The 23933-nt window shown below is 48.1% G+C and overlaps 2 protein-coding genes across 6 annotated transcripts in view; one reads left to right on the top strand and one right to left on the bottom strand.

Moving 5' to 3' along the window:
* Positions 1-22961, bottom strand: part of Myh7b (myosin heavy chain 7B) — a 51145-nt gene extending 28184 nt beyond the window's left edge. For 2 of the 3 annotated variants that reach the window (XM_087652317.1, XM_087652319.1), the window contains exon 1: positions 15518-15605. The gene's annotated coding sequence lies outside the window, so the exon portion shown is untranslated. Of the gene's footprint in view, positions 1-15517; positions 15606-16259; positions 16381-16669; positions 16727-22848 lie in introns of those variants that run through there. The other variant, XM_087652318.1, reaches the window with a different exon arrangement.
* Gss (glutathione synthetase) overlaps positions 15676-23933 on the top strand; it is a 30099-nt gene continuing 21841 nt past the window's right edge. Inside the window, exons 1-2 of one of the 3 annotated variants that reach the window (NM_012962.1) lie at positions 15676-15713; positions 20514-20648. In NM_012962.1, coding sequence (NP_037094.1) covers positions 20520-20648 — 129 coding nt within the window. In that variant the 5' untranslated portion in view covers positions 15676-15713; positions 20514-20519. Of the gene's footprint in view, positions 15773-20513; positions 20649-23933 lie in introns of all 3 variants that reach the window. The other 2 variants (XM_087649478.1, XM_087649483.1) reach the window with 2 other exon arrangements.

The raw sequence follows: 23933 nt of genomic DNA, 5'->3' as shown, positions 1-23933 counted from the left end.
TTCAGGAGGAGGCTGCCATAATGGTCCACAGGCAAGGTGGTGAGGCCCCAAGGGGGGGCCCGCCACCCTGGCACCCTGGGGGTGGCTGGGCCCCTGCTTGTCCCAGGTTTGTCCTCTTCACGGGGCCCTGGGCAGCTGCTCGAGTGGGCCCCAGCTCTGATGCTCAGGGCAAAAAATAGGATGAGGGCAGCCAAAAGGCATCAAGACTGTTTATCCGGAGGAGATGCCTCAGCATGGATTTATGGCTGAAAGGTTACTACTGGGGGGAGGAAGAGGGGAACCAGCTGTCCCCCATCCCCATAAAGGACTACGTAAGGGACTGTGGACCTGTCTGCAGAAAGAGGGGCGAGGGTGGACACATGAGGAACGAGGTCCTGCCAGCGTCAGAAGATGAACGGACACTTTAACGGTTGTACAGATCAACTCTCGTTAAAGTCAGGGAAACTGAGGCACAGAAGGAGAGGCAGGTCTTTGTGCCACCATCACCCAGCAGTCTAACCTCGAACTTCTAATAAAGACTGGGGTCTAAATAATGCCTCTCAGAGCATCATGAAGATCCTTCAAATCACCCCAGTAAGAAGTACACGTGCAGGTGTGTGGTGCTGAGGGTCTCTAACTCCCGGCACTTGCTCTGTTCCGGGTTCCGCTCTGCTCATATGTGAGTTCAACCAACATCTTTCAGCCAACGTCTTTGTAGTGTTCTCTCTCTCTGGCCTCAGCACCAATCTGTTTTGGACAGTGGACAGGAAGACTTGCTCTTTCCATATTACCTGTTCCTCCCTGCCGTCTGATCTGAGCACATTCTGGCCTTCTCCTCTGCCTCTCTAAGGTTCAGCTGAGTTTGCTCCACCCTCCACCCCCAGGAGCCCTCGCTGGTTGAGCTGCTCCATGTAGACAATGCCTGGGCCCTGGGCCCAGGCTGGAACAGGTGACAGCTGCTGCACATCTATGTATAGCTCCCTTGTCCTTCAATTGTTCCCAGCTTCAAACAATGGCTGGTCCCTGGATTACAGACACCCCCGCCAGGCCTGCTGAAGTGGATCCCAGAGGGAATGAGAAGAGGCTCCGGGGGCTACACGGTGACCTCACAGGCGGCTACCTCTGTCTTCGATCTTTCGGTTGAGTTCTAAGAGTTCCTAGCTCCAAGGCTGGAAGACTCATGGGTAAGGGAACGAGGTTATGTCTGAACAGCAAACGTGACCAGGATGTGAGTCCTGAGGGGCTCCCCTCTCTCTAGCCTTGGCTGACGAGCACTTGTGAGGGCTGGGGTGCCAGTTCCACGAGGGCAGAGACCCGGTTTTTTATATAATCTACTGAATCCCAGATCAGACGGGCGCCCGGTGAACGTTCAGTATGTATTTCTTACCTTGGCCCTTAGAAAGAGAGAAGGAAGGCTTGTAGCAAACTCAAGAGGAAGAACACCTTGGGCTTGAATCCTGTCTCTGTCAATTACCAGCCATGGCATCTTGAGAAATGACTGAAGCCTGTGAAGTGAGCAGGATCCTGAAGCCCCTGGAGTGCTGAGAGGAGTACTTAGTCTTGGTGGAGACTTAGAATATCACTACGACAGAGTTTTAAGTGAGGGGCTGGGGATGTGCTCAGTGGTAGAGGACCTGCTTAGCATACACAGGCCCTAGGCTCTGTCCCTAGCACTGGGGAAAACAAACAAAAGATTAAAAAAAAGGATGTAACACAGGAACAGGCTGTGTGCCTCAGGGAGGCTTGTGTCCATGGCTTCATCTGTGGATAGACTACTCCCTCAGGATGCTGAGGAAAACGGTTGGTGGAGTCAGGGGGAGAAACTGGTTTATTTCCTTTTTAATACCTCTTGAGTTTTAATCATGTATGTATATTATAAAGGGCATTTTAAAGCAGTTACTATGTAAATAAAGGTCCTATAATGTAGGAGGAGATCTGGGTGTGGAGTAGCCTCTGCACAGTCAACCTGGGTCTGGGCCCCCGGGGTACCCACTTTCCTCCAGCCCAGAGGTGGACAAGTGTGTCCACTCAAAACCTTCCCAAGCAAAGAGTAAGCCAGAGGGAGGATCCCAGCTTCTACGGCAAGCCCAGGGATGGACAGGGAGGCAGAGACTGCAGTTCTTTCCCCGAGCCCTAGCCTCTGATCTTTACCTCAGACTATTCTTAGAAGCTAGATAAAGCCAGCAGTTGCTACTGCTCGTATCAGCTTCCAGCTTGAGGGGCCCGATCCTGGGAGCTACCGTCCCTGAGAGGTCCGATCCTGCCCCCGCAGACATCTCAGAGGGTCTGGGTGATAGGTCCCTTTGTCAGCTGGAAGCAATAAAGGCTAAAGAATGTCCCAAAGTAGCTATGACCCCAGGTGCACTAATCTATACAGCTTGGCCCTACTCGAGGCTCCCATCCACGGTAAGAATGTGAGTGCAGGGATATGGACACGGGTTAGCCAGAGATTCAGGGAGAAGGAAGAGCAGCAGCAGCATCAGGGAGGGGTGGGGGTGGGGGCAGTGCAGAGAGGGAGGGAGGGAACCAGTCATAGGAGGCTTGGGGAAGAAACGGCAGAAGAGGGTCACCGACCAACTTCCCATGTGACCTTGCACAGGTCTATTCTTTTTTTTTTTTTTTTTTTTTTTTTTTGGTTCTTTTTTTCGGAGCTGGGGACCGAACCCAGGGCCTTGCGCTTCCTAGGCAAGCGCTCTACCACTGAGCTAAATCCCCAGCCCCGCACAGGTCTATTCTTAGAGCTCCAATCTTCATCATGACGTGGGCCCAGCTTTTATGGACTGAGCCGTTAGGAGTAGTCTGGGCCTGGGTCTGCCCTACAGTACGCAGGATGCCGACACAGCGTCCGCTCCTACAGAGCAGCCAACACTTGTTTCTAATCTGAGCATCTGCAAGGGCTACTCTGTGAAAAGTCAGGCCTCCTTCGAGTCTTTGCTCTGTCACTTGGAACACCTCACTTCACCTCTGAGCCTTGTGTGCCTTCTCTGTGGAACAGATATGCACGGAGGACCCAACTTAAGCTGCTGTTGAAAAGTAGCCAAACCGTGCTTACCCTGGGGTGGGAATGACCGAGAGAGACTGTGGCTCTGGCTGTGGTCTGTGGGGGGGAAACATCGAGTCTGCCACCCTGGGGGTAGAACTTAGGATGTTGCCCGGGTCAGCCAACATTTTTGGAAGAGTTGTCCTAAGGGGCCCAACACATGAGAGAAGTCCCAGGATCTTACAGGACCACACAGCAGCCCAATTCCTGTGTCAAAGCCCAGACGCCTGCTTTGGGTGTTGGGACCAGGATGACTGGTCCAGTGGGTCAGCTGCCTACTTAACTCAAGGCACCAGCACTGTCTGATACCTAGCCTAGGACATGGCCCAGTCCTAAGTCCTCAGACTGCTGAGGAGCCAACTCCAAGATAGTCAATGATTAAGTGCCCTGGAGCTAGCCAGGAAGGGACACTTAGCCCCATCTGCTGGACTGAGAGTGTAGAAAGAACGTCCGTCCATCCATCCTCTGTAAAAGGTCAAGCCGAGTGGATGAGGTGGCTGAGCTGTGGCTTTGCCCTTGTTCTGTGGTCACAATCAGTAACTTTGGGAGCTGAGGAGCAGAAAGACTCAGACTGGGAGCCCAGACTGCCCTATCTCAACACTGACATGAAACACTAGATTTCCCTAGAACTTTTTGTTTATTCAGTGTCTCACTGTTAATCATAGGCCTGGAACTCAAGAGATCTACCTGCCTCTCAGTGCCGGAATTAAAGGTGTGCACCACCACCACGCCTGGCTCGTACCCAGAAATTTTAAATTTCTTACACTATTTGTCAGGCTAGCTCATCAGCTCTTCCCTAGAAGATCAGTGCAATCTTAAGACCTTGGAACAAGCAGCACTCAGGCTGGGTCACCAGCGTCCGGCATGGACGTGGGAACGGGAGCAGAATGGCCGTGTCCACTGGGGTGGAGCTGCTACTTCCAAGAACCATCTTCTCTATGGACCTCTCGTTATGTTCCCCACTGTGGCCTCCACTCTAGGTCCAGCAAAAGATGGACCCCTGTGTCTCCCCGACCCCAGCCTGGGCAAGCTTCCTCTCCCTTTGTTCTTTTGAGCCAGGCTAACAATACAGTGCCGGAGTCTGGCTGTCTGTGTGTAAACCCCAATTACCCTGTCTCTGAGCCTGCAGCTGTTCCCTAAGGAATTAGATAAGATAATGCCCACCTTTTAAAGAGAACAAACAGAATGCCAACTCGTTGCTTGTAATAAGTATCCAATGTGAGATAATTACCTTTCTTATTACTACCATCTCTGTTTCGGGAGAATAAGAAAGGAATGTACACAGCTCCCCATTGCAGAGGTCACCGAGGGGAAAGGTCATGCGGAGGACTGTGGGTGCCTCAGGCACGTCCCCTCCTTGGCTTCCCCGTTTCTGTGGCCCCTCCTCTCCAACCGAGTTCACGGAGATGGAGCGTTAGCTCTTTCTGCATAGGTTTCAAGGTGACAACAGCCCTCTCTCTCCCCCTACATGGTCATCATCTTCCTTAATACTCCCTAGCTTCACTGTCTCCATCTGCACGGCCAAAAGTTTAGTCATAGAGCCCTGCCAAGCTTCAGCCACAGATAGTAAAGTGTTCCTTCCCCATGAACTTCTAAGCAGCCATGGAATTAACCATGCAGGTATAAAGGAAAATAGCTATTAATCTGGGAAGCCACAGTGAGCTGCCACTCCTCAACCAGTAGATAAATAAAATCATCATCATCATCACCACCACCACCACCACCACCATCACCACCACCACCATCATCATCACCACCACCACCACCACCACCATCATCACCACCACCACCATCATCACCATCATCACCACCACCACCACCACCATCATCATCATTACCACCACCACCACCATCACCACCACCACCATCATCACCATCATCACCACCACCACCACCATCATCATCATTACCACCACCACCACCACCATCACCACCATCACCACCACCACCATCATACCACCACCATCATCATCATTACCAACACCACCACCACCATCACCACCACCACCACCATCATCACCACCACCACCACCATCATCATCACCATCATCACCACCACCACTACCACCATCACCACCACCACCACCATCACCACCACCACCACCACCACCACCACCACCATCATCATCATCATCATCATCATCATCATCAATAACAATGAACAATTCTGAGTCCTGGTAGCTGCTCCATTGCTGTGGTAAACACTGGCCAAAAGCAACTTGGAAGGAAAAGGGTTTATTTTGTTTACCTGTCACCATCCACTGAGGGAAGTCAAGGTGGGAACTCAGAGCAGAATTCTGGAGGCAGTACTGATGAGAAGGCCATGGAGGGGTGCTACTTACTGGCTCACTTACTCAGCCTGCTTTCCTATAGCACCTAAGGCCACCAGCCTAGAGACCCTGCCACTCACAGTGGACTGGGTCTTCCCTCATCAATTACTAATAAAGAAAATGCCCTATGACTTGCCTACAGCTCGATTTTATGGGAGCAATTTCTTAATTGAGCTTCCTCCTCTGCAGCGACTCTAGCCTGTGTCAAGTTGACAGCACACAATTCCCCATCAATGGTAGCCTAGCCAAGAACTGAAATAGATACCACAGAGGAACCCTGCTTATTAGCTCCCTTCCTGGAACAAGTTCAACTACCTTTCTAACATAGCCAGGCCTACCTGCCTAAGGATGGTGCCGCCCACAGTGGGCCGGACCAATTAGCAGCAAAAAAAAAAAAAAAAAAAAAATGCTCCACAGTCGTGCCCACGGGCCTTCTGTTGGGCCTTCAGCTACCGTTCCCTCTCCCCAGGTTTGTCAAGTTGACAACCAAGGTTAGCCATGACCCTGGGTGAGGATGCAGAACAAAGGTAAGGTTGACTTATTACCAGAAGAAGGGAAACTCAGTAAAAAACTCACTAAAGAGAAAACAAATTAGTGTCATCTAATAAAGGTGATTCTGCTCTTTAACACGCTAGGAGGCACTTAGCAAGAATGTGTTCCTTTCGTAGTAAAAAACTACATAGTCAACTCTAAGCATCATTCATGGAAGAACGAGTCAGAAAAAGTGTGGGGCCTGTATCATCCCACAGGGTCTCTCTCTCCTTCTCTCCTCCCCAACCCCCTGTCCTAACCGTCTTAGAATTGACTCTGTAAACCAGGCTGGCTTTGGACTCACAGAGCTCTGCCTGCCTCTGCCTCCTGACTGCTGGGACTAAAGGCTTGTGCCCGGCGTACCTATTTATTTCAGAGACAGGGTCTCAAAAGTGTTATCAAGACAAGCATCGAACTCACTTGGCAAACCAGGCAAGACTCTAAGTTGTAGCAATTCTCCAGCCTCAGCTTCTGAAGTACTAGGACTATGGGTGTGAGCTGACATTTCTGGCTAAAATGTGGTGTTTTAATGCAACGAACCCCATAGGGCAGTGAAAATAAATGAGCTAAAGTGACCTTGTTAAAGTGAATGGCTCCCCAGACAGAAGCTGAATGAAGAGAGTGGTCTGCACACGAAAGCATGCAGTGCCTCACCACATAAAGTCTGACTTCCATGAGGAAACAGTACCACTATATATTGGTTAGAAACATCTACTGAAATGCATAAGACTCCTATCCTACGGTATTAAAAGTTAAACCAAATAAATGAGCCAAATACTTAATCCTAAAGCCTAAGGCAATGGAACTCTCAGAAGAAAACCCAGGAGAACTCAAGGGATCTTAGATTCAGTGATGTCTTCCTAGAGACAGTGGTCCAGTGGGCATGACGGCCCGTGCCAGTAATCAAGCACTCAGTGTCAGGCAGGACTGTAACTGGGAGGTCAGTCTGGGCTACACAGCAAAAAACTATTCTCAGCCTGGGTGTGGTGACACACATCTTTAATCCCAGCACATAAGGGGCAGAGACAGGCAGATCTCTGTGAGTTTGAGGCCAGCCTGGTCTACAAAGCAAGTTCTAGGACAGTCAGGGCTCTGTTAACACAGGGAAAACCTGTCTTAGAACAACAACTAACCAAACAACAACAACAACACTATTCTAAAAAGTAACAATAATAGAGACAACACTGAAAACACAAAGAGAATACATATGTGCGTCTTAAAAACTGAAAAGTTGGGGTTGGGGATTTAGCTCAGTGGTAGAGCGCTTGCCTAGCAAGCGCAAGGCCCTGGGTTCGGTCCCCAGCTCCGAAAAAGAGAAAAAAAAAAAAAGAAAAAAAGGAAAAAAAAACCTGAAAAGTTTGAACGACTCTGGAAATCAGTCTGGAGCTTCCTCAGAAAATTGGACATTCCACTACCTGAGGATCCAGCTATACCTCTCCTGGGCATATACCCAAAAGACGCTCCAACATACAACAAAGACACGTGCTCCACTATGTTCATAGCAGCCTTATTTATAATAGCCAGAAGCTGGAAAGAAGCCAGATGCTCTTCAACAGAGGAATAGATACAGAAAATGTGGTAAATCTACACAATGGAGTACTACTCAGCTATCAAAAATAATGACTTCATGAAATTTATAGGCAAATGGATGGAACTAGAAAATATCATCCTGAGTGAGGTAACCCAATCATAGAAAAACACACATGGTATGCACTCACTGATAAGAGGATATTAGCCCAAAAGCTCAAATTACCCAAGATGCAATCCACAGACCTCATGAAGCTCAAGAAGGATGACCAAAATGTGTGTGCATTCATGGGTCAGTGGGAATGTGTCATAGTGTGTCAGACTGTGACTCCAGTATTGCTCCTTCCTTTCCACCTTGTTTGAGGCAGGGTCTTCTGTTTGCAATCGGATACTCCAGGCTAGCTGGCCCTTGAACTTCCTGTAGTTTTCTGGTCTCTGTCTCCTAGCTAAACTCGGGAGTACTGGGACTGTGGTGCTAATACTCCATGCTTTATGTGGGTTCTGGGGATTCAAACTCAGACCATTAGCTTTGCATACTGAACGCTTGCAATAATAAGTGCTTTACCCACTGAGCCACCTTCCCAGCATGCTCTTTGTGTGTTTAGCCAAGGTTTCATTTTGTAGCCCAGAATTCATGAGAATGCTCCTGCCTCAGCTTCTCAGATATGAGCCACTGTACCTGGTGTGTCTTAGCTATGGTTTTACTGCTGTGAACAGATACCATAACCAAGGCAACTCTTTTTTTTTAATAACATGTTTTTAAAGATTTATTTATTATATATAAGTACACTGTAGCTGTCTTCAGACACACCAGAAGAGGACATTGGATCTCATTACAGATGGTTGTGAGCCACCATGTGGTTGCTGGGAATTGAACTCAGGACCTCTTGAAGAGCAAGCAGTCAGTGCTCTTAACCGCTGAGCCATCTCTCCAGCCGCCCCCCCCTCCCCACCAAGGCAACTCTTATAAGGACAATATTTAATTAGGGCTGGCTCACAGGTTCAGAGGTTCAGTCCATTATCATCAAGACAGGAGCATGACAACATCCAAGCAGGCACGGCGCAGACGGAACTGAGAGTTCTACATCTTTATCTGAAGGCCACTAGCAGAATACTGGCTTCTAAGCACCTAGGACTAGGGTATTAAAGTCCACGCCCACAGTGACACACCTGCTCCAACAAGGCCACGCCTCCTAATAGTGCCACTTCCTAGCCCAAGCACACACTAACATAGTGCAAGTTTCTTTTTGAGCACTATCTCATTCTAGAGACACAAACTCAGAAACTCACCACTTCACCCTTCGGTTTTGATTAGCTTTCCTAGTTATTAATGATGGAGAATGCTCATTTTCTTTGTTTCCCCAGGTAATGTGTCTATTGAGATCTTTTGCATATGGGCATAGAGGCCAGAAGAGGGTACCAGAGCCACAGGTGGTTATAAGTTGACCCATGTGGGTGCTGAGAACCCAATTCACATCTTCTGGAAGAGCAACTCAGATCTTCTTCCTTTTTTTTTTTTTAACTTTTATTTATTTGTTTGTTTATTACGTATAAGTACACTGTAGCTGTCTTCAGACACACCAGAAGAGGGCATCAAATCCCATTACAGATGGTTGCAAGCCACCATGTGGTTGCTGGGAATTGAACTCAGGACCTCTGGAAAAGTAGTCAATGCTCTTAACCACTAAGCTATCTCTCCAGCCCAACTCAGATCTTCTTTTTTTTTCTTTTCTTTTTTTTTTTTCCGGAGCTGGGGACCGAACCCAGGGCCTTGCACTTGCTAGGCAAGCGCTCTACCACTGAGCTAAATCCCCAACCTCCAACTCAGATCTTCTTAATTCACTGAGCATCTCTCCAGTCCTATCCTTTGTCCATTTTTAAGTGGGCAGGGTGTGCACACCTGCAGTCTCAGCTCTTGGAAGGTGGAGGCAGGAGGATCAAGAGTTCATGGTCACCTTCCCTTAATGATAAAGAGTTGGAGGCCAGCCTCAACAGGATTCAATAAAAGGACCCACACGAAGATGCTGAGATTCTTCACTGACTTAAGATGTGTCGCAGACCTAAGATGACTATAACCAGACAGATAGGAACTAGTGGAGGCCACAACTCATACGCTGCTGTCATTTGGGAAAACAACTGGAAGCTCCTTAAAGGGTCTAACTGACAGTTAAGATGACTCAGCAATTCGTCTTCTTGGCGTCTCCTTGGGCGGACTATAAAATGTCCTACTCATACAGATGTGTATGTGCATGTTGGCAACATCCAGAAAAGCAAACACTGAAGAGGCGAGGAAAGGGTGGTGCACACCTTTAATCCCAGAACGTGGGAGGCAAAGGCAGGCAGATCTCTGTGAGTTTGAGGCCAGCCTGGATTACATAGTGAGTTCCACACTAGCCAAGGCTGTAGAAGGAGACCCTGTCTTAGGGGGTAAAACTGTTTACAAAGGGGGATCAGCTCAGATGGCCGAAACCCATGCACAGAATGGTATAATTTCAAATGTGAGTATTCAACCTAAAGAAATGAAGCTATTCTTCATGTTGCCTACATGTGTGTATCGTGTACTTATCTGGTGCCTGACAAGGCCACAAAAGGGTGTAGAGCTTTCTGGAAATGGAATTAGCTAACTTGTTTTTCTCTGGGAATGGAACAGGGTCTTCTGCAAGAGTAGCTAGTGCTCTTAACCTTGCGTCATCTCTCCAACCCTAGGGACAAAGCTCTGATTCAGACTACGTTACGCTGGCCAAGTGAAGGTCACAAAGGCCACACGTGATTCCATTCCTATGAAATGTTCAGAATACAAAAAATCAAAGAAAGTTCATTTATTTTAAAATGTTACTACATTTATTTAGTTGTATTTATGCATATGCATAAGTCAGAGCACACGTGTGGGAGCCAGTTCTCTCCTTCCACCATGCAGGACCTAGGGACTGAACTCGGGTCTTCAGCCCATTTTGAAAAGTCCTCTCGGGGTTGGGGATTTAGCTCAGTGGTAGAGCGCTTGCCTAGCAAGTGCAAGGCCCTGGGTTCAGTCCCCAGCTCTGAAAAAAAAAGAAAAAAAGAAAAAAAAGTCGTCTCAGGGGCTGGAGAGATGGCTCAGTGGTTAAGAGCACTGACTGCTCTCCCACAGGTCCTGAGTTCAATTCCCAGCAACCACATGGTGGCTCACAACCATCTGGAATGGGATCTGATGCCCTCTTCTGGTGTGTCTGAAGACAGCAACAGTGTACTTATATACATAAATAAATAAATAAATAAATAAATAAATAAATAAATAAATCTTTAAAAAAAAAAAAAGAAAAGAAAAAGAAAAGCCGTCTCACTGACCCAGTCCTCTCTTCTCCCTGGGATTTTCTTTGCTTGTAAGTGAAATAAGAGCTGGACCAGATTTTGTGATACATCTCTGAGGATCTTGGAGCTTAGATGTAGCCACTTGGCCAGGAGGTGGTAGCACATGCCTTTAATACAAGGACTAGGGAGGCAGAGACAGGCAGATTTCGGAGTTCAGGCTCAGCCTAGTTTACAGAGCAAGGTCTAGGACAGCCAGGGCTGCACAGAAAAACTCTGTCTCAAAAAAACAAACAAGGAGAGATGGCTCAGTGGTTTAGAGCACCAACTGCTCTTCCAGAGGTCCTGAGTTCAATTCCCAGCAACCATAATTCAATTCTCACAAACCATCTGTAATGGGATCTGATGCCCTCTTCTGGAGTGTCTGAACATAGCTACAATGTACTCATAAACACATCTTTAAAAAAACAAACAAATGGAGGAGAATGAGAGGAGTTGCTGCTTCCCCAGTTCATCATCTACAATGAGAGCCCTAGAGCATTGGTTCTTAGCCTCCCCAATTCTGTGACCCTTAAATACAGTTCCTCATGTTGTGGTGACCCCAACCATAGAGTTATTTTCTTTGCTACGTCATTCCTGTAATTTTGCTACTGTTGTGAATCATAAAGTAAGTATCTATGTGTCCTGATGGTCTTAGGCAACCCCTGTGAAACGGTGGTTCAGATCCCTAAAGGGGTCATGGCCCACAGATTGAGAGCCAGTTCTGGTCTTAACAGCAACTGAAAGTGGGACTACAGCAGAATGAGTGCAGCTTCTGTTTCTTCTCAGTACAATCAGAACAGTAATGTCCGCCTCCCAGGGTTACTGTGGGGGTAAAATGAGATGCACCTATAAAGTATCAGGAATAGGTCTGGCACCCAGTAAATCCCCAACACATGCCAGAGTCCCATTCTGATTCCACAGGCATTTCCTGAGTAGCAAGTCTGGACCAGGCCTTTGCTAGAGGCTGGAAGAAAGAGGAATTCCACTCTGAATAGCTGAAGCCGTGGCCCCCAGCCAGGTGCAGAGGTAGACAGACTCATAAACTTGAGTGCCAGGTGGGGCTATGTCAAGGCTAAAGAGAGACATCAGCCATGTGTGATGCAGACCCTGGGACGCGCGTGGGAGGTGTCCCAACCACATACCAGACCAAAGGTGGGATGGTACAGGCCTGCAAACCCAACATTTGGGAAGTAGAGGCAGGAGGATCAGGAGTTCAAGGGCATCCTCAGCTACATAATGAACTGCACTGAGGCCTTGTCTCAACCTTACTCTCCAAAAGGCTAGCTGAGACTTGGAGAGAGGCCCTCGGGGGCAAACACAGAGCACAGAGTTAAAGGTACCTTTGCTTGTCTTTTTCTGCCTAATTAAAATGTTCCCACAAATCCTTCAACATAGACTGCAACTGGTTCAACGGTCAGCTCAGGGAAGCCTGACCTCACCCCAAAGCCTAGGAATGGGGTCACGGGCTAAGAGTATAAGAGAGCTGAGCTGTGTGACCTCTAGCAAACCAGGACACCTCGTCATGCCTCTACTTCCCCCGCTGTAAAAATGGAGACCATTACAGTACTGGACTCAATAGCCAAGCTCCCAGTACCTGTGACCAGCTCAATAAAGAGTGGTTGCTAGTAAGGAAAAAATAAGAGTCCACTTTGGAAGTCAGGCCATGGGATTCACCGAAGCCAGAGAGCTTGCTTTAGTCACAGTGCTGGGTTGGGCCGTCAGGATTTGGACGCACATCTTCAATACCAAAGGCTCCCTACAGCTTCATTTCCCTCTGCACAATCCTTGGCAGGTTCTCTGGTGTCTACTACACGAATACGAAAGGCACGGGGCCACAAAGGCCCTGGGAAAATTCCCTCATCCTGGGTTTTTGGTTGGAGGCGAAATCTATGTACAGCCTAGGATGGCCTCGTGACCCTCCCACTTCACATGCCCACAAGGTGCTGCAGTTACAGACATATCACTGTGGCCAGTTTTTAAAGTGTACATGATGGAGGAAAGTGGGAGCCTTGTTAATCCTTTTTTGAGGGGGACGCTGGGATCAAACCCTGACCTCACTCACACATGTTAAGCAAGCACTCTACTGCTGGGATACACCCCAAGCCTCCCTCTGCGGATCTTAGACCCTTTAATTCTCCACAGTGTGTGTGTGTGTGTGTGTGTGTGTGTGTGTGTGTGTGTGACAGAGTCTCAAGCGGCCTACGGCAAGTCTTCAACTCTTGCTCTTCTTGCCTCTACTTTCCACGTGGTAGGACTCCAGGCGTCCACCACCATGCTTGGTGCTGCTTCGAAGATCTAGGATTCACGAATGCTAGCAAATATTCTACCGGTTGAGCTGATTTGAACCGCAGCCCTGAAGGAACAAAGCCGTTCTCAGAGATGACCTCTGAAGGGCTGTGCAAGGAGTCATGGCTAACTTGTGAGGAGCACCTGAGACACCTTCAAGTTTCCACCAATGCTGGCAGCCACCTCCCCCCCCCCAGACTATTTGAATTATCTTCTGAAGACTGAAGATCGTCCTTCCAGGCACCATTCCAGGGTCCGGGGAAGCAGTTCTCAGCCTTCCTAACCCTGCAGCCCTTTAGTTCCTCACGTAGAAGTGACCCTCAACTATAAAATTATTTCACTGCTACGTCATCACTAATTTTGCTACGAATCATGTGAATAGCTGGTATGCAGTATATCTGATATTCGACCTCCGTGGGGTCACAACCCACAGGGTGAGAACCACTGGTCTAACGGGTGTTAGCCCAGACCATGCTGTAATGCTCCTTCATTTTGGTTAAATGGTGATTTAAATATCTGAAATTAGAGTGATGTGGCTTTCCAGAACTAAACTAACTTGTCTTCCAAGATTCCTGCCATCCACCTGGCCTGCTGACCTCAGTGACAGATAGCCCAGGAGATGCTGACCCTTCTCCTGACATTCTTCTATCAGAATCCCCTAGTTAGTCCTAGTCCTGGCAATCTTGAGTGCTTCTTGCTACCTTCGCTCCCTTCTCCCTTTTTCTAGTCTGTAAGAGAGCAGTAGGCCCCTCTGGTGGACTCTTGACCTAGAGGCATGGATATTTTCTCAGGTTAAACCTGCTTTGTTGTTGAAGTTGCTTCTTCGTCTTTTCCTGTCCTGGACCTGTCAGGGGAATGAACAAGGTGGGTACTGGCCATGGTGATGGAATTCATGTTCAGAAGGTACAAATGACAAAGAGAAGTAATCCCAGGCACTAATATCTGGTCTGAAGGAGAATCATTCACGGGACAGACTGACAGGGGTGGTGGTGGTGAACATCTGAGTGACAACGAGCCAGCTGTGTCAGGATTTAGAAGTAAATTATCCACGGAGAGGAGCAGAAAAGACAAAGCTTTGCTGGACGGCATGTTCTTCCTCCCCTCTCTTGTCACTTTGCCTCTTTTGTCTCTTGTCACTTTGGACAAGTTAGGCAACCTCTCAGCCTCAGTTGCCATGCCTACAAGATGGAAAGGAAGCCACTTCAGCTGCCACAATGTGGAGACCCAACCGAAGGGCTGTCAACATCTGGGGTCCTCCCCAAATGTCACCCACAATCACCAGATAGACCACTGTTGGTCCATCTTAAAAGAAGAGTCTGTACAGAGCCCTGGGCCTTGGTGCTTTTATTTTTATTATAATTTCATCTTTGTTTGTTTTGGTTTTAAGACAAGGTCTAACTAACTCTGGCTGGCCTGGAACCGGCTATGTAAACCAGGCTGGTCTAGAACTCACTGAGATCCTCCTGCCTCTGCCTCCCAAGGGCTGGGATTAAAGGAACACGCCAGCACTCCCTGCTTACTGTAATTTCTTTAAGTACTAGAAATAGCTACCTTTGTCTCTGGTTAATACAGTGACTTTTGTCTGTCACTCAAAGCAGCTGCTTCCTACCTGGTCTGGTACAGAAACAAGAAAAAGGTAACTGACAGCAAACATTTTTCTGGTAATAACCAGACCACCCATCTGCCAACTCTGTCCCGTTCATACGAGACATCTGGACGGCTGTCCTTCCTACACTGGAGAGATGTGCCTGCTTTATCTAGAGAGTTAGAAGGATTCCGGTCCCTGGGTTAGGCCCCTGATTTACAGTCAGTAGAAATTCTCCTTCCTAACTCTCTCTTCAATTTGACACCCCTAAAATGTCACCCCTACCCCCCTTTTTTAGCTACACACCCTGGCTTGGTGCCTCACCAACTTACAGCTAACTCTACACGTTTTCCTGTACCTAACATAGAATGGTGTCTTTTCAAATCTCCAGCTTCAAGATTTCTTCCTGGGGCCAGCTCTTAACAGCCTGCCCCACACTCTAGAGCCCACCTTTTATTTACACCAAACCGACTAGGAGTTTGGTATCTTAGTCATAATTCCTTGGAGTTTGGTCAGATACATTTCATTCATTTAAGGAAAATTTTATCAGGTACCTCAGATTTTGAATGAACCTCTCACACTCTAGGGAAAAGAAAGTTAAATTACTGTAGGTTACCAGAGGATGAGGGGTTCTGTATAGAGGGAAGAGGATCATGAACTTGCAAATTTATAAACAGCCTCGCGGGGCTGAAGAGAGGCCGGCTAAGAGAACTTTTGCTCTTGCCAAGGACCCAGGTTCGGTTCCTAGGTGATCCGACGCTTTCTTCTTTGAGTGTCACCATTTCACAGAATGTCACAAGCTCTTACTCTCTGAAAACTAAGCTAACAGGTAGCATTCCGCTGTTATAGCCACACCCAAGGCCTCTTCCCTAGAGTAACGACCTATCCCTTAAAGTCCAAGTCACTTCTCACCTTTTCACGTAATGACCCTTCCCGGCTGCCGTCCAGTTCTATAGACGCGGGGCTCCTTCCCCACCCTCTTTTTTTTTTTTTTTAGCCTAACAGGGCAGTCTGCGCAGGCGCACTGGGTCGGACCGAAGCCCTGCCCCCTGAGCCTGGGTAACGGCGTGTGGAGTTTGAGCTTGGCGAGCAGCTGGACAACGAGCGAGTAAGTCGGGGCTCGGCGACGGCGGCTGGCGAGGGTCAAGTTTCCTTGGGAGGAGAGCGGTGAGGGAGGGGTCTGAGAGCGATTGGAACGCCGCGGGCGGACAGACGCGGTGGCTGGGACCCGGGCGAGCACCGGGAAGCTTGTGTCCAGTGAGGGGGTTGTGCTAGGCGTGCTGAACCTAGATTTCCAGATCGCTGGCTGCCAGCTCGGACACTATCAGCGAGGCTAGAGCCAGAGTTCTAGGGAAAATAAACAAGCCGCCATCAAACACTGGGAGAGATCAGACCAAACTTTGTCCAGGGATGAGGCGCGGATGGAGTCCATCGTGGGGACAAGCCAGGACGGGCGACTGTGTTGTAGCCCCAGGCCCTGAGCTGGTACTTGCCTCGCCCACGGGATTAAAGTCCGACCGGATTTCTGTGTGGGCGTTTTAAAGTTTCCGTGATTCATTCATCACTTACTTATTTAGCCTTCACTGACTACTGGGTTCTAGTACTAGGAGAGAAGTATCAAGGCGAAAGCTGTTTTTATGGTAGAGGTACGAACCTGCACAGGGAAATCCAGCGATGGCTTCCAAAACTCAGGAGTTGGGGAGACAGACGCTGGAGATGTATGTAGCTCAGAAGGAGAGCCTTTAAGCCACCAGGAAAGCGGCACCGGCGCAGATCTGAAAGTAGGAGAGAAGCTGGTGTGCCAAAGGCATTTAAGATACCTTTCCTACTCCGAAAGTGCCCAGGAAGAGGAGTTGGCACTAGGTCGGTCAGTGCCAGAGATCAGTAGAGGCAGACGTGGGGGAATTCAAAGCGCTGCATTTAGTCAGCAGAATCCACAGGACTGGAAGAGGTGGGAGGTAGGAGAGGAATGCATGGGAGACTTGGAGGCCAGGGTGAGAGTCATCAGAGGAGGAGCGTCCCAGGGAGCAGGTGAATGTTCTAATTTAAAACCAGGAAAAGTACCTGCTGAGTAAATGCAAACGAGAGTCACCAGCCGAACAAGTCACAGAACAGTTAAATCTGTAGAAAGGAAAACAAGAGGTCCATTTGTGCACATGTGTTAGCATTTGTGCACGTGTATACATGGATGCCTAAGCATTCTGGAGTGTGTGTGTGTGTTACACAGATATGCCTATCAGTGCTTGTATGTGAGAGTGCATTTGCATGTGCACATACATGTAGGCCGAGTCCCAGGTATCTTCCTTGAACTCTCTACACTATCTCTCTCTGCACCTCAAGTTCTGGGATTATACCCCACCTCTACCTGCCCAAGATTTCTGTGCATTCTGGGGATGACAGGGCTTCACTAACCAGCAAGCTCCAGATGTCCAGCTGCCATGATCTCCCCAGCACTGGGATTTCAGAAGAGTACCCCACTACTGCGGTCATCTTTTATGGGTGCTGAAGATCAACTCGTGTGACTAGCACTTTACCAACGGAACCGTTGCCTCAGCTGATACAGTCTTGCTGTGTAGCCCAGGCTAGCCTCAAACTCATGGCTCTCCTGCCTCCAACCCCTGAGTGCTGGGATTACAGCCCTGTGTCACCAGGCCCATCAGTAGCCATTATTTTTAATGTGTTATCTTTCTCTGGGTTGCTAGTTCCTAGCCATTAGCAGGCTTGTCAGACAAGCAAAAGCCCATGGACAGATAGCTGTGGAATTCAGTGTGGGGAAATGGGAGCTAGTGGAGGTCCAGTTGCTCTAATGCTGGAGCCATGGGTTCTTATTCTGTCTCCCTAGCAAGTCTCCCACTGCTTGTTAAGTGAGTACAACCAGAGCAAATTCCTATGCATAGCACTCGGCTGTGGGTTCATGTGGAGGGCTTGGTGCCCAGTGTGGTGATTTTGGGTAGTGGTGGGACCCTTAAGAGGTGAGGCCGGGTTGGATGTCCTAGATCATTGAGGAAGCTGCTCTTAGAAGGTATTGAGGTGGCTCTTTCGAGGCCGAGTTACTCTTGGAGGAGTGAGTTGTTATGAGTGAGTCTGAATCACACTGCTTGGTCTCTTCCTGCCCTCATGCCTTCTGCTGAAAGGCTCTCAGCCTGGGCGTCCTCATCCAAGCCAGCACCGTGCCCTGCAGCTCTCAAAGGGTGGAGAACTGCTGAGTTAGAGGCCAGCCTGAGTGACATAGCAAGATCCTGACTGGAGAAAGAAGTAATAAAAGTCTTAGCTGAGCTATTGTTTGAGACAGTACCTTGCTAGATAGCCCTGGCTGGCCCAGCACTCAATGTGGAGCTCAAGCTAGCTTTGAACTTGCAGAAATGTTCCTACTTCTGCTGGGATTATAGACAACGTACCACCATGTCTGAATAAGAAACCTCCTTATACAGTTACCCAGATTCAGGCCTTTCACTGTGGGGACAGAAAACTGAGTATGAAAAGTTCTGAACGTGCCGAGACACCCGACTGATTTTTCTCATTTAATCCAGTGTCCTTACAAGAGAAGTAAAGGTTACAGACTCCACCTGGGTCTGTGTAACTCCAGAGTCTTTGCGATGACTGCTGTCTCCTATCCTCACCCAGCCAGGCGCTGGTCCAGACTGCCCTCAGACCATGTGCTCTTTCTGTCAAAGCGATGTGCTGAGGCTGGCAGACTTGGAAGAGTTATCTAAACCCCGCTCATTTATGGGGAAGAGACACAGGCTGAAAGTGACGGAGGTTATCTATCACGATCTAACTCTCCTCCTGAAGACAACTGAGTTGGGCAGCCATGTTTGTTACCTTGAATTAAATGACAGCTGGGTAGAACCCAGACAGTGAGCAGATGTTTCCAGATCTTTTTGTCCAGATCCTCTGAACCCTGAACCTGCTGCAGAGTGAATAAGCAGCAAAATGTGAGTTGCTCTTGGTGTCTCTGGCCACGATTGAAATGGCTCCTTCACCTTGGGCCAGGGATTGGGCTTCAGGCATTTCTACCTTGATAAGATAAGGTCTTTCCTTCATTCTTTCCTTCCTTCCTCCCTCCCTTCCTTCTTTCCTTCCTTCCTTTCTCTTTGTTTTTTTTGAGACAGAGTTTCTCTGTGCAGCCCAGATTGTCCTGGAATTCACTATGTAGGGCCAGGCTAGCCTCGAACTCACAGAGATCTATCCATCTCAGCCTCCCAAGTGCTGGGTGTATAGTACCACTCCAGGCTATAATGTGATTTCTTAAAAATATTTTCTGTTCCTTTTATATACTATGGGGATAAATGTCCATACAAAGATGTAATTGTTTTGTGCTGGTAAACTGGCTCCTGGTGGGGGCTGGAGAGATGACTCAGTGGTTAAGAGCACTGGCTGCTTTTCTGGAGGTCCTGAGTTCAATTCCCAGCACCCACAGGGAGGATCATAACTGGGAATTCAATGTATTCTTTGGATATACAGGCTTACATACAAACAAAACACCACCAGGTAGGCGGGTCTCTGAGTTTGAGGCCAGCCTGCTCAACAGAGTGAGTTCCAGGACAACCAGGACTATATCCCCCCAAACAAAACAAAACAAAACAAAACAAACAAACAAACAAACAAACAAAAAAACCTGTCTGGAAAAACTGGAGGGAAAAAGGCTCCTGGTTAGTATAAGGAAGAAATTGAAACTGACTTTATCTGCAATTCATGATATACCATAAAGTTTCCTCCTCTCCCCACTTTCTAATTTGTTTGAGATTTACTGAGGTAAGTTGTTGGAATAAGAAAGGAAATTAGATGGGGTTGGGGATTTGGCTCAGTGGTAGAGCGCTTGCCTAGCAAGCGCAAGGCCCTGGGTTCGGTCCCCAGCTCCAAAAAGAAAAAAAAAAAAAAAAAAAAAAGAAAGGAAATTAGAGCCAAGAGAGGTGAGTCATTAAGTAAAGAGGTCTTTGCCACCATGGCTGGTTACCTCAGTTTAGTGGAAAGCAAGAACTGATTTGCAGATTTTTCTCTGACCTCCACCAGGAATTCCATGGCAACACACACACACACACACACACACACACACACACACACACACACACACTAAATAAGTGTAATTAAAAACTTAAGGGAAATTGACAATTTACTATAATGGTTTTCGTTCAACCCCTTCCACCCGTTGAGCCCCATCAATCATAAGGGGCTATGCATAGGGATTTGCTCTGGTTGTACTCACTTAACAAGCAGTGGGAGACTTGCTAGACATTATATGGAAACGTGGTAACAGAATAAGAATCCATGGCTCCAGCATTAGAGCAACTGGACCTCCACTAGCTCCCATTTCCCCACACTGAATTCCACAGCTATCTGTCCATGGGCTTTTGCTTGTCTGACAAGACTGCTAATGGCTAGGAACCAGTGACCCAGAGAAAGATAACACATTAAAAATAATGGCTACTGATGGGCCTGGTGACACAGGGCTGTAATCCCAGCACTCAGGAGTTGGAGGCAGAAGAACCATGAGTTTGAGGCAAGCCTGGGCTACACAGCAAGACTGTATTTATCCCTTTGCATTTAGTTCCCAGGTAGGGAATCTGCAGTTCTGGGAGGGAAGCTACTTGCTCTGGTTACATATGGCATTACTGACATTTTTCTCCACTGAAGAGTTTTAGACCAGAAGCCATCGTCTAGGGCAAGTCATTGTACTCTGAACCATTGTTTCCTCACTGTAAGAGTGATACCATTGCTGTTTTGAGACTCCAAAGAGAATGAGTAGCCATGGAAGCACTCTGTCACTTGGGTTATGTACACAGAGGAAGTGGAAAGACAGTTGCCCCTCCGTGGTAACTGGTCAGGTCTCACAAGGTTGGAAGTAGCCACATTTTGGTGGCTGCTGGGTTGCAGGCCTTCTGTCACCAAGTCCTCTTGTTTGTCACAGGTTGGGATGGCCACCAGCTGGGGAAGCATCTTGCAGGATGAGAAGCAGCTGGAAGAGTTGGCACAGCAGGCCATAGACCGGGCCCTGGCTGAGGGGGTGTTGCTGAGGTCCGCAAAGAACCCCAGCTCCTCTGACGTAAGCTTCATCATACTCCTCTGAGCCCACCCTTCCACGATGGGGGAAAGACTGTCTCTTTCCTTTGTTTTATTCAGTAACTAAAATTGATTTCTAGAAGTATGATTCTAAAAGTAGAAAGCAGTCACACTTAAGTCTGGGGTTTGAAGTGTAATGTAGGCACCTACTTAATTTCTGTAAGATGTCCTTTCTTCCAATATGTAGACACAGGAAGACCACATCACTGACTATGCAGGATGATTAGGAGATGGCTCCCAGGAAGCACTCTGTCCAGGGAATCCATCTATATCAAGCATCCTGAATCACGCTGTCTTCTCTGCAATTGCTTTTTGGTTTGTTTTGGAAACAGAGTCTTAGCACGGAGTCCTAGCTAGCCTAAAGCTCACTGTGTAGACCGAGAGGGCCTTGAACTCATGGTGCTCCTCCCATTGCTCCCCTCCTAAGCATGCATGAGCAGGCCGACTTGGCTTGTGCTAACACACACTCTCGCACACACATCTGCAATTTAAAGTTCAAGTTGAGTCAGGCATGGTGGCCCGCATCTCTAATCCTGGTGTTCAGGAGGCAGAGGCAGGTGAATCTCTGAGTTGGAGGCCAGCCTGGTTCACAGAGTGAGTTCCAGGGTTCGAAAAATAACAACAACCAACCACAAAAAAATCCAAGTTGAATCATACATATTCCGTCACGTGTTTTTAATTTTTGTTTAGCAATCTATTTAATGAATTAACCTTAGGTGAGGGTTAGCTTCATTTCTAATGTTTTTTGTTTTTGTTTTTTGTTTTTATTGCCAAGGATAACAAATTAAATGTTGAAAAGTAAAGGCCAGGGGCTGGAGAGATGGCTCAGCGGTTAAGAGCATAGACTGCTCTTCCAGAGGTCCTGAGTTCAAATCCCAGCAACCACATGGTGGCTCACAACCATCTGTAATGAGATCCGGTGCCCTCTTCTGTTGTGTCTGAAGACAGCAACAGTGTACTCACATACATGAAACAAATAAATCTGAAGAAGAAGAGGGAGAGGGAGAGAGAGAGAGAAAAGGCCAAATCTCAGGTCTTATTTAGCTGCTTATTCTACTTGCCCTTAGGCAAACTTCCCCTAACGGTAACACCCAGTCTTACTGCTTTATGGCAAATTTTTTTTTTCTTTTTTCTTTTTTTCGGAGCTGGGGACCGGACCCAGGGCCTTGCACTTGCTAGGCATTCGCTCTACCACTGAGCTAAATCCCCAACCCCTAGTCTTACTGCTTTATGTTGCAAAGACTAGACACTCATTGTATATCACACAGGGACACACACGGACACACACACATGGACACACACACAGGGACACACACAGGGACACACACATACACGGACACACACACAGGGAGACACACACAAAGAGCCACACGGACACACACACAGGGAGACACACACAGGGAGACACACACAGTCACGGAGACACATACACAGACACACACAGACACACACATGGACACACACAGACACACACACAGACACACACGGAGACACATACACAGACACACACACACACAGACACACACAGACACATACAGACACACATAGACACACACATAGACACACACACATACAGACACATATAGACACAGACACACCTAGAAACAGATACACACAGACACACATGGACACACACAGAGACACATACACAGATACACACATACACAGATACACACACATACAGAAACACACACTCAGACATACACACAGATACACAGAGAGAAAGAGAAACAGACATACACACACACACAGGGACACACACACACAGGGACACACACACACACAGGGACACACACACACACACACACTCTCTCTCTCTCTTTGGCTTTTTTGAGACAGGGTTCCACTGTGTGATCTACAATAGCATCAAACCCTCTACTCTCCTGTCTCAGTCTTCTGAGTGGCTGTACTTACTGCCTTGTGTCCCCCCACACCCAGCCCTTTCTCCCTCTGTACTCAAAGGCATGCACTAGATCAGCTTTTCTGTTCTTTGCTTCTTTTTTCATTTCCAACCCCCCACTTCCTTCTTCCCTTTTTTTCTATCCCTCCCTCCTTTCTCCACTCCCTCCCTCTCCCTCCCCTTCTGCCCCGACTCTGTGATTTTTTTTTTTTTAATCCACACCCTGCTCTATGCCAGGACCATCGTGACAGGGAAGGCTAAGTGGTCAGTCAGAGGCTCTCACCTTTGGAACACGGGTTCAGTTGGAGAATGTAGCAGGGAATAAAGTTAAGGATGTCACTGGCCGTGGAGGTGCAGGGAGCATGCAGGTAGCATGCAGGCAGTCATTTATTGACCAGCCACTGTGTGTTGAGTGTTATTCTAATCACGTTGGAATTGCTGACTCATTCAACCTTCACCACAGCAGCAATGGAGTCACAGCTCGGAGAAGTTAAGTAACTTGACTGAGGTCACTGAGGTCCTGGGAAGCTTGGCGAGCCCGACTCTAATCCTGTGGAGTTAAGTTCCTGAGGAATTGTCTGCACACTCCCACCCTCCTGTCTCTCGGGATGCCCACGAGAAGTAGTGATTCATTTTGATTAGAGGTAGAACGGGGAATGATAGTCAAATTAGAGCTTAAAAGACAAATGGGGGACACCCCAAAGAAGGGAGAGGGCAAAACTGTTCTAAGAATGCAGCTGAAAGGTAGGGCTGGTCGGCGGGTGTAGCTGAGGTCAGACAGCCGAGCTTTTGATTCTGGACAGAGGGGACTGTGACCTTCACCCTGTAGATCAGTGCAGCGAACCGGCCACGTGAGGCTTGGCACCTGCAACAGTGACAGTGAGCTCATTTTGGACAGGTAGCACATGCGCTAGGTGCTGTCCAGAAGCTCATCCAGTGTCGAGTAAGGCTCCTTTCTCTACCACCCTTCCCCTCAGAGGCAAGCCATCTTGACATTTGCCTTAGTATTGTCTTCTTCTTTTCAAGGAAAAAAATTAGCAATGTTTTCATTTTAAAATACTTATTTTTATTTTATGTGTTTGTGTGTGCTCAAGGGTAGGATGTTCACTACCTATAGAGGCCAGAAGAGGTGTCAGGTCCTCTGGAACTATAGCTACCGGTGGTTGTTGGGAGTTGAACTGAGGTCCTTTGCAAGAGCAACCGGCGCTCTTGACTACTGAGCCATCTCTCCATCCCCATGCCAGCATTAAAACAAAACGTCAAAGGCAACACTGAACCAGTAGGACCTGGGGAGACAGGCCATTTCTGAAGCACCTGAGCGAGCGTGAGAAGCTGAGTTAAGACCCCAGAATCCATCCCTGGTGCAGT

Source organism: Rattus norvegicus, chromosome 3 (genome assembly GCF_021556685.1).
Source record: "Rattus norvegicus strain SHRSP/BbbUtx chromosome 3, alternate assembly SHRSP_T2T, whole genome shotgun sequence".
NCBI classification, from domain to species: Eukaryota; Metazoa; Chordata; class Mammalia; order Rodentia; family Muridae; genus Rattus; species Rattus norvegicus.
Note: the sequence above shows the minus strand (reverse complement) of the source record. Positions and strands in the feature narration are given on the sequence as shown.